Source organism: Protopterus annectens, chromosome 13.part0 (assembly GCF_019279795.1).
Source record: "Protopterus annectens isolate FY-2018-M chromosome 13.part0, PAN1.0, whole genome shotgun sequence".
In the NCBI taxonomy this organism is placed as follows: Eukaryota; Metazoa; Chordata; order Ceratodontiformes; family Protopteridae; genus Protopterus; species Protopterus annectens.
The window spans coordinates 603,949,530-603,959,692 of record NC_056747.1 but is presented as its reverse complement, the minus strand read 5'-3'; the positions used below and the strand labels follow the sequence as shown (position 1 = coordinate 603,959,692).

General features: G+C 34.5%; 1 protein-coding gene across 1 annotated transcript in view; it reads left to right on the top strand.

The window, feature by feature from the left end:
* LOC122787943 (adenine phosphoribosyltransferase-like) overlaps window positions 1-9,926 on the top strand; it is a 152,498-nt gene extending 142,572 nt beyond the window's left edge. Inside the window, exons 5-6 of the mRNA XM_044054871.1 lie at window positions 9,061-9,156; window positions 9,781-9,926. Of these exons, the coding sequence (XP_043910806.1) occupies window positions 9,061-9,156; window positions 9,781-9,926 (242 nt within the window). The remainder of the gene's footprint in view (window positions 1-9,060; window positions 9,157-9,780) is intronic.
* Window positions 9,927-10,163: the final 237 nt, after the last annotated feature.

Genomic DNA, 10,163 nt, shown 5'->3' with positions numbered 1-10,163 from the left:
GCTAAGAGTGAACCTATAGCATTTTATATATATATATTATGACAACTGCTTTTGTCTTATGTGTAGATATTTGCTAAGAGTGAACCTATAGCGTTTTATATATATACATATATATATTATGACAACTGCTTTTGTCTTATGTGTAGATATTTGCTAAGAGTGAACCTATAGCGTTTATATATATATATATATATATATATATATATATATATATATATATATATATATATATTATGACAACTGCTTTTGTCTTATGTGTAGATATTTGCTAAGGGTGAACCTATAGCGTTTTATATATATATATATTATGACAACTGCTTTTGTCTTATGTGTAGATATTTGCTAAGAGTGAACCTATAGCATTTTATATATATATATATATATATATATATATATATATATATATATATATATATATATATTATGACAACTGCTTTTGTCTTATGTGTAGATATTTGCTAAGGGTGAACCTATAGCGTTTTATATATATATATATATATATATATATATATATATATATATATATATATATAATGACAACTGCTTTTGTCTTATGTGTAGATATTTGCTAAGGGTGAACCTATACAAAACGTTTGGTGCCAAAGAGGGGACTGATTTGTCTCATAGTTTTCATGGTTACATAGTATTTTCAAGTGCCTGTTTCAGGCCTAAAGGTCAACATCATACAAATAGAATTTAGTTAATTTCTTGTAATGTTAATCCATACCCATGAACCTAGATGACCTTAAAATGCACACAGGGATTCTGATTGCTCAATATATATTATGACAGCTTTTTCCATTAACATGCAAAGGCTAAGCTCAGAAATCTATACCTCTTATGTATTTTTGCAGTAGGTACACCATAGTATATAGCATTTTTGTCCCTGAGAGGTCCAATATTCTCTTATAGTTTAAGCCCTAAAGAAGTTCTTAAAACAGTATTGTGCATTTCTTTAAACCCCAAACACAAATGGGGGTCTATATTACATTTTCAAAGTTTCAAAACTTCAAATCTGATATGGTCAACACCATATAATCAAAGTCTTGAAACATCAAAAATGTAATAAAAGACAACAACCTAAACAAGCAATTTAAATGCTCTAAACAGGGGGGCAAGCCCCCCTGCACCCCCCAGATGGGAGGCTGTGCCCCCCACATCCCTCTACTTAAATATACCAACTCCAAGATCGCACTACAGTACAGAAAAGGGAAATATTCCCTTTCCGTGCTGTACGGAGATCTCCGTTAAACGATTTGAAGTTTCAAGACTTCGATCATATGGTGTCGACCATATCAGATTCAAAGTTTTGGAACTTCGAGCTTCTGATATAGACCCCACAGTCGGTCCCTTGTATCTATCTATATGTAACAGTTTATAAAGGTAGAAATCTGAAAAGGGATGAATAGTCCATATCTTTATGAACTGGAACCCTTTGATACATTTTCTCAGATATTTTCAAGCAACTTTAACTCACACTTTCAATATGCACAAAACAGTACTTTATATTTAAGAATAGGCTTAATATAAGACATATATATCACAATAAATACTGAGGAATCCCTAGCTAACATGGCGAAAAATATAAGACCCAGTCTGAAGTGCTCTAGTCTTAACATTTAGGGCATTCTCCCTAAACCACAATTTGCTGTTTATAAGAATTCCCAGATCTTTTATTCCCTTGATATTGTCTAAAGCAGCATTGAGCAATATAACATCAGAAATTATCCTAACTGGTCCAAAATGTAATATCTTATAGTTAGTCGTACTTAGAGGAAAACCCATTTGCAAATAGTAATGCTATTAAAGTATGAGTGTACGATTTTCATCTCATTACTAGATGTATTGATAAACACATTTTTTCTGCTGATGCTGCCCTCACCATGGTCACATCCTGGTGGTGCTCTATGTACTTTATCAGGTCTACCTGCCCCTCCTTACCATGCTTGGAATTCTCCATAGGGTTAGGACTGCGACAGAATTCTGAAGAAGTTCCTTACATTGATGGAAGGAAAGCACTTAACTTATTGATTAAACTCTGTGATACCAGACCAGACCAGTGTTCTTTTGTTCCTTTGGATTTTTTGGTATGTTGGTTTTTGGGTATATTTTTGATTACTGGAATTTTTTTTGGAAAACTTTTTTTTTTATTTAAATGTAATAACAAAGTGTAACTATATACAATATTTACAGCCCAAACCAATCAGGTAAATTACACTTGACAAAACTATTGAAATTTACATGGTGCCTTTAACTTTTTATCATTGATTAATTAGTTTAACGAAGAAACGATTCCTTGTTTTATTATATAAATTCCTCTAGAATTGTCATGTCTTTATTCTGATGAAGTCTATGCCATTGTGTGGATGAAAACTAACCGTGAATATTGCTTAAAAATAAAATTGTATGTGGTGTTCCTGAATGAGTGGTGCATAGCTTACTTTCTTGAGTTGTTGTCTGCTTCACAAGTGGACTTATTGGTTTTCTTTGTATATAGTTGAAATTTTGCTTTCCACTTTGTTTTTCCTCTGTTTTCATCTGCTGTTATTAAACATTAGTGTTTTACCTTACTTGAAGACAAAGGTGGTGAGCTGTGCCTCATTTTGCCTCCCTTAGGGAAGAGCACCTTAGGTCTTTCAACATCACGTGGTTGACAACACAGTCATTGCAATATTTAGGACAGTGAAGGATTCTAAGGGCCCTTTGACCTAGCACAACAGACACAACTAACAACAATCTTCATGTGCATCTGGTGAGTGCAGTGTCATTGTGTCTTGCTCACAGCTGGATTCGATTTCCATGAAGAGAGTAAGAAAGCAGTAGCAGAAACAAACTCTAGCATGTATTCTCAAAGGGATGTTCAATGTAAGATGAAGCTAGCAAGTACGGCTGGTGCCCGGCAACCAAGCTTATGTGACCAGTTGAGAAAAATATGCCAGCACCACGAATGGATCCAAAAGTAATAATTTATTGCACTGAAACTAGACCGGTTTCAGCTATTTAGCTTTCCTCAGTAGTTACAATCATATAATGAGAATACTCCTTATATACCCTTCAAGGAAGGAATGACATCACTTCCTGTCAAAAAAGAAGAACCATTAAAAAATGAAAAAATAAATGGTTACAAAACATTCAAAAAGAATGGTCTACCTTAAACTGTACCAAACTGTCATGAAACTTATTAGGTGAAAAACAAAATATTACCTTAGTTTAATGAAGAAGATTTTGACTGTATGAAATAAAAAATAGATTAACACAATAGGTCTTTAACTCACATTATGTCATAAGATTCACTGAAAAATATTATAGTATTTGGGTTACAATGGGAGTAACACATATTTAAACCATCAACGATTAAGCTGAAATAAGATGTTAGAACAATAAATCACATTTTGTCATTAAGTCCCGGTGAGAAAAGCCCACCAAGTTTGACTATCCATCTTTTCTCCTTGTTGTTTAAAATATCATGCCATCCTGTTTTGAATGCCCGGTTTCCAATGATATTATCAATAATGCAGAATGAAAATTTAGCAGTGGGATGCTTAATGGTGTGTCTGTATAATGCATTTGTGATTCTGCAGTTTCTAATATCACCCAGATGTTCTGATATTCTGATGCGAAATTGTCTGGATGTTTGACCAACATAAAAAGCCTGGCAAGTACAGGTGGCTAGATAAATAATCCAGTCAGAACTGCAGTTTCCAAAAAATTTAATGTCATATAAATGACCAGTATTTCTACTTGTAAAACTTTTGGTTTTGAATATATAACCACAAAAACTGCAATGACCACAGGGGTATGTGCCAACTAGTTTGTCCCCTGTTAATGTTCTCTGCGTACAAGAATTATCCCCCATGCCACTCCTTTTGTAATAAGAAAAATGGGAACCTAGTGTTTTGCCCTTCCTGTATGAAAAGTAGCATCGTTCTCCTAAATATCCTTCCAAAAGAGGGTGAGATTTGAGTATATTCCAATGTGTATTGATGATGTTAATGAGATTATGACTGTTTCTGCCATATGTAGTGACAAATCTGCATGTATCTGGATTATTAAAACTAACTTGTTTATTATAAACTAGCAATGAATCACTGGGTTTGTTGTTACTCCATTGTGCAGCAGAACTGATCGTATTCCAATGATATCCTCTGGCCAAAAATCTATTGGCTAAATCATCATGATGCTTATTCAAATCCTGTTCCGATGAACATATTCTTTTTATTCTCAGAAACTGAGATTTCGGAATGTTCTTAATAATGTGTTTGGGATGGAGACTGTTGGCATGTAATAGGGTATTATATTGTGGAAATGTACGATACACAGATGTTTTGAGTGTGTGGTCAGGTTGTCGTTGTAAGTGGACATCTAAAAAATGAATGTCATTCAGATCATATTCCATAGTAAATTCGGTCCCCCACATATTTCCATTTAGATGTTCCATGAATTCTTGAAGGTAATCTGAACCACCTTTCCACACTAGCCAACAGTCATCCAAATATCTCCTCCAGATGTCAATTTCCGGTAAATACACATTATGCAATTCATCATAAATGATGTGCTCTTCAATATAACCCATGTACAGATCTGCATAAATTGGTGCAAAAGAGGCCCCCATGGCCGTGCCTTGTATCTGCCAGTAACAATCTTGCTGGAAATAAAATACATTTTTTGTCAGAATGTGTTCTGCCATACATACAAGTAGTGTGTTCAATCCAGGGGGATAAATATTGGCTTTGTTTAGCCAAAAATCCAGAGCCATCAATCCTGCCCAATGTGGAATGCTAGTATATAATGATTTAACATCCAAAGTGCATAATAGCCAACCAGGTTCAATTTGAGATTCAGAGATAATTTGTAAGAATTCCGTGGTGTCTTGAATTCTAGCTCTGATACATGCTAACAGTGATTTGAGTTTTTCAGTCAGGAACATGGATAAAGGTTCTGTCAGAGATCCAATGCCCGATACAATGGGTCTACCAGGTGGTTTGTTAATAGACTTATGAATTTTTGGAAGCAAATAAAGATATTGTTTGGCTGGATCCTTGACCATAAGATGTATCTTAGTTTTTTCAGAAATTATACCAGCTTCTACTGCTTCTTGTAAAAAATCATTAATTTCTTGTTGGAAAGAGGGTGTGGGATCTGTACTCATTTTCATGTAGTGATGATGGTTGGACAATTGTCCATTTCCCTCATCCCGATAATAATCGGCGTGCATGACTACGACCGCACCCCCTTTGTCCGCAGAGAGTATAACTATATCTTTGTTGTTTTTGAGCCTGGTAAGGGCAAGTTGTTCCTTGTAAGATATATTATTTCTAATGTTATCAGAACTGTTGGAATAGAAATGTAAATCTTTAATGACAGCCTGCTGAAACACTGCAACATGTTTATCCATGGGGGGAATTAAATGTGGATTTGTGAAATCTAAAGTCTGTAGATCTTTGAGAGAGGTCAGAGTTATCCTGTTGTTTGAAAAATAGGTTAAGATTAATTTTTCTACAAAACTCTAAAATGTCAGATACATGTGAACTTTCATCAATAAAGATACCAGGAATAAAACCCAGACCTTTATTAAGTAGAGAATATTCATCAGATGACAGAGTGTACTTTGAGATGTTTAACACATTTGTATAAGATTGAGCTATTTCACCACTGACTTGAAAAGTTCCTCTAGACTTTTGACCCCAATGCTTTCTCCCTCCCCTGTGTTTCCTGCCCCTAAAGGGCTAACCATGGTTCTACCTCTTTTAATATGTGGTGATTTACCAGTGCTGGTGGATTCATTGTCTGTTGTGGAGGACTTTCTCAAAGGGATAGATTCCAGAAGCAAAGAAATAATGTCTGCACTCAACATGGCTTCGTTCAGACCACACATTGTGAGCTGCATGCATTTCTGCAGGCCATAGAAGGAAAGGGCACTGGTCTACTGCAAGGCATTCAGAAGAAAACTACCAGAAAGATGCATGTAGTAAAATGTAAGAAAAATGACCACAGGCAAGAAATGCTAGAGCTCTTCAAACTTGAAACCAGAAGAGATAGGCACATTATCCAGGTTCACAAGATCATGTGATGGAGCTGTGAAGGGGTCAATCTGAAAAGGGAGGACTAACTACTTCATGGATCTCCTAAAGTACTTTTTCTCAGAGGGGTTGTGGGTCCATGAAATGGACCACTGGTAATGGTGGTGAAAAGGAATTAATTGAGGCATTCAAAACTCAAAATAGGACACGTGAAATTGGGTAAGGGGAATATAGAGATAGAAGAGTGGTAGAGTATTAAACCACTTAAAATGTCAAGACTAGACAGGCTTGCTCCTTCTGTTAACTAAATGTAATGTACATGAAGAAACATTTTCTGACATGGTTTATTTCCAAGTGTGTAGAGCATTAAGCACTATTTACTGAGATTTTTTTTTGTGTGGTGTTGGTATAGACATGTTTTAAGGTATTGGCTAGATTTGATGTAGCAGTCGGTTTTCTCATTCTCATAGAGCTACACATTTTCTGATATCCTGCTGTACATTAATTCTATATTTGTACCCTTAAATTCTGGTGTCTATCTGATACAGATTAACCTCATCTAGATTTCTGAGTTAAGTGAATGCATATTTGCCTTTGAATACAAGTCAGCAGCCAAATAGTATTGGTTTGCAGGCAAAATTAACCCAGCCAAAAGTCCTGTTATATGCTGGTGCCCTTCTAAGATCAGCTGCTTATCACCTACAGAGTGCTAGGACTGCCACTGAATGAAAGAATAAATGAATGTATAAATGAACGAGAAAGGGAATAATGCTAGTGATCCTATTAGAACCATTGAGGAACCTGTGTACAACTATTGCTAAAGCCCAAGAGTATCTTGAGTGAAATAACAGCATCAAACAATAGATGAATTTTATGTGTGAAGAGTTCTAGGTTTTACTACCCCAAAGTATTTTAATGCTACAGTATTTTGTCATAGTGGTATTGAATTAGGCGGTCAGAAAATTATTATAATCCTACATGTGTAGTATTGTTTCTTTTACCGCTTGCCTCAGAATTGGTGATCATTAACTTAGTAACAGATTGTATTGGATATATGTTTTCAGCTTTGCAAAGAAAAGGAATACTCACATGCCATGTATGCCTTTTGCAATGACATTTGAAAAAATCGGTTAGTACATTTCATACTTTATACTATCTCAGGGCAGTTACATATCATAAAAATATATTTGTTGCATAAACTGTAGCAGTGATTTTTCCAGTTAGAGTCTAAAGGGATTTTTTCATGGACAGAATGATAGAAAAATACTTTCATTTTAAATTATAGCAGTTATCATGTCTTCAGTTATATAAAATTTTTCTTTCCTTATCTTTATAACACTCTGAAATATTTATTTGCTTATTGTAAAGTTTGCACACAATTTTTCTGCAAAATATTTACTGTATCTAGTGATGGGTGATCACTTCTTTGTTTATTAATAACATAGTACATTCACAATTTTTACATTTCAGTTTTCTCAAGTAATTAAATAATAGCTTATTATTACTTTCAGCCTTAAACACTGAGTTCAAAGTTAGATATAGATGATATGATAGAAAAAGTAAAGTAGTTTCTGTAATTTATTTAACTAAGACTTGCTTTTATGGCCAGGTAATTTCTGAAAGCTAAGCAGTAGCTATTTTACTGTTAGATTGCTTATTAATGTTGTGATTCCTTCAGCTTTTGAACGTATTTGTACAACTGTGTCCTATTTACATGTTTTCATTAATGAAGAAGTTAATAATATCATAGAATCATTGATGACATCCTACACAGATGTATTTGAGTCATTGAACATAGTACACCAATCTGTTTTGATCACTATGTCATTTCCTGCATCGCAGCTTCCTGTAAAAGACTAGTAAGAATAATTTTACGTATACATGAGTTTGATTTTACTCTTAGATAAACATAATATTCTCATAATCTAAGTTAATTACAGAGGTTGTAACCATAGAGGTTGGGGAGAAGAGGGAGCCTAGCTTTGTTACTATGATACCCAAGATATTGACATCTCTAAATGAAGTTTGTGAAGTTTGGTCCAAGCTGATTTGATTTACATTGTTGATCAATATTTGAACACATTTAGTTCATACTGAGCAGTTTCATGTGCCACTATTTAGTTAAGGTCTCCATTAAATATACCATTTGTATTGCCATAATTAATTTTTATATCCTAGAATTTAATAAGAAAATCCTCATACTCTGTGGGGGGCAGGGTGTATAGTAGGGTCCTTTAACTCATTACAGCTGAGTGCACCTCTAGACGTTTCTGCTGTTCCCTCCTACTGCTCCTCAAGGTGTCAAATATTGCTTGTTCATATTTGCATTAATAATTCTAAAACTGTGCTACATGCAAGGTATCAGAATATTTTATCTTGAAGCATACATGATAGCAAATATGGTTTTATTGAGATTTGACCTCTGTCAATGAGTATTTGTTAGAACTGTAAGGTGATAACTTCATTTTTCAAAGGCTTACGCCACATGCTCTTGGAGTTAAAGGTACACACTCAAAAGAGCTGTATTGGAAGGAATGAGTTTTAATATTATATTGAATATGAACAAAACAAAGTATTGTATGAGCCACTTCTAGTTCTGAGTTGATTTCTTGGCTTCTGGCCAGAGTCTGGTTAATATGAAGTATCTGTTTCTAAGCTGCTACTAAAAGGTCAAGAAAAATATTTTAATTAGATTTAATCAAGTATGCAAACAGTCAAATGATGTGCATAAATGTGTTTTTTAAGTCAACATAGTCTGGAATGTTAATGCTGGTATAATGTCTCATCTGGCATGGTGGAAGGAAGCTGAATGCTAGAAACTCCATTTACAACTTGGTTTCTTTGGGATGATAATAACTAATATATTTTTCTATGTTATAGTTAGAAAGTTCATTCCTTTAATCTCCTTTTTATGCTAAGACGCATTGTGAGGGTATAAACTGCAGAATCCTTTATTTACAAATAAAATTATTTTACAAATCATCTAATGAGCTGCTATTTACTGTTCCCCAGCCACATTCACAATTAATTTTCTCACCAGGTACACGTATTCTCTTAGTGGATCAGTGGATTGAGACTGGAGGATCAATGGAAGCTGCAATCAAACTAGTAGAGCGACAAGGTGGAATTGTAATAGGTGAGTAAGAAAATCAAGTGCTACTCCCTGATGTGGATTATGTTAGTTTGTGATACCTTCTCTGATGTGCATACCTTAACCCTCATCAAATCATTTTATTTTGCCCCAGTTGACTCTTACCCTAAAAGTCTGTGGCAGGCTACACATCATTAACACATGAGGAGTTTAATGTTAGTCTCTTATTTTACATTTTCATTAAGATCCGTTGAGTTTACTAAACTTGATAATGGCTAACTCTGTCCCATTAACGGGACAAGAAATCTTTGCCCTTTAGTATACTTCATCACTGTCTGTTTCTTTGTATTTATTTATTGCTTGATTTAGATTATTGAGCATGCCCTCTGGGATCTAATCTTTGATGTTACCTCAGCACACTCGCATGGCCTATGTGCTACATTATTTTTTCCTTGATTCCAAGTTCTGTCTTTTATGCTGCCATCATACAGCATTCTAAATTATCACAGCATCATCAAAGATTATTATACCTGCACTCTGTGTGCTGGAAATGTGTGCACAAATGCGCATGGGTGTACCAGATGGGTGCATCATTTCAACACTGACCACTGTATGTAAAAAAATACAATGAACTGCATTTAATGTTAATGTTTTACTAATGCAACACAGTATGGGCAAGTCCACAGCAAATAGCAAAGAACTTGGCTCATATGCAGCAGCTATCTATGTTTGAAGTAAAATGGGTTGGTCCCCAAAACTGTGAAGAATGTTGTGGCTCAGCAACAGAAAAGAAAAGAAAAGCATATTTTGACTAAGATGACACGCTAAGTGGTCCCATGAGTAAAATATCAATGAAAAAAGGGGGTTAACTGCTTGTGCATGACTAAAACGTGTTCAGAATGAAATGACTTAAACAGTATGATTACATAACACAAACAACTTGCTGATCATTCGGTACAAGTTTCAGATAACATGTATAAATTTTTATGATGTAATAATTAAGAACCTACAGTCAAAAGAAGCTATTAATCTGTAATATACTGTGAATTTTA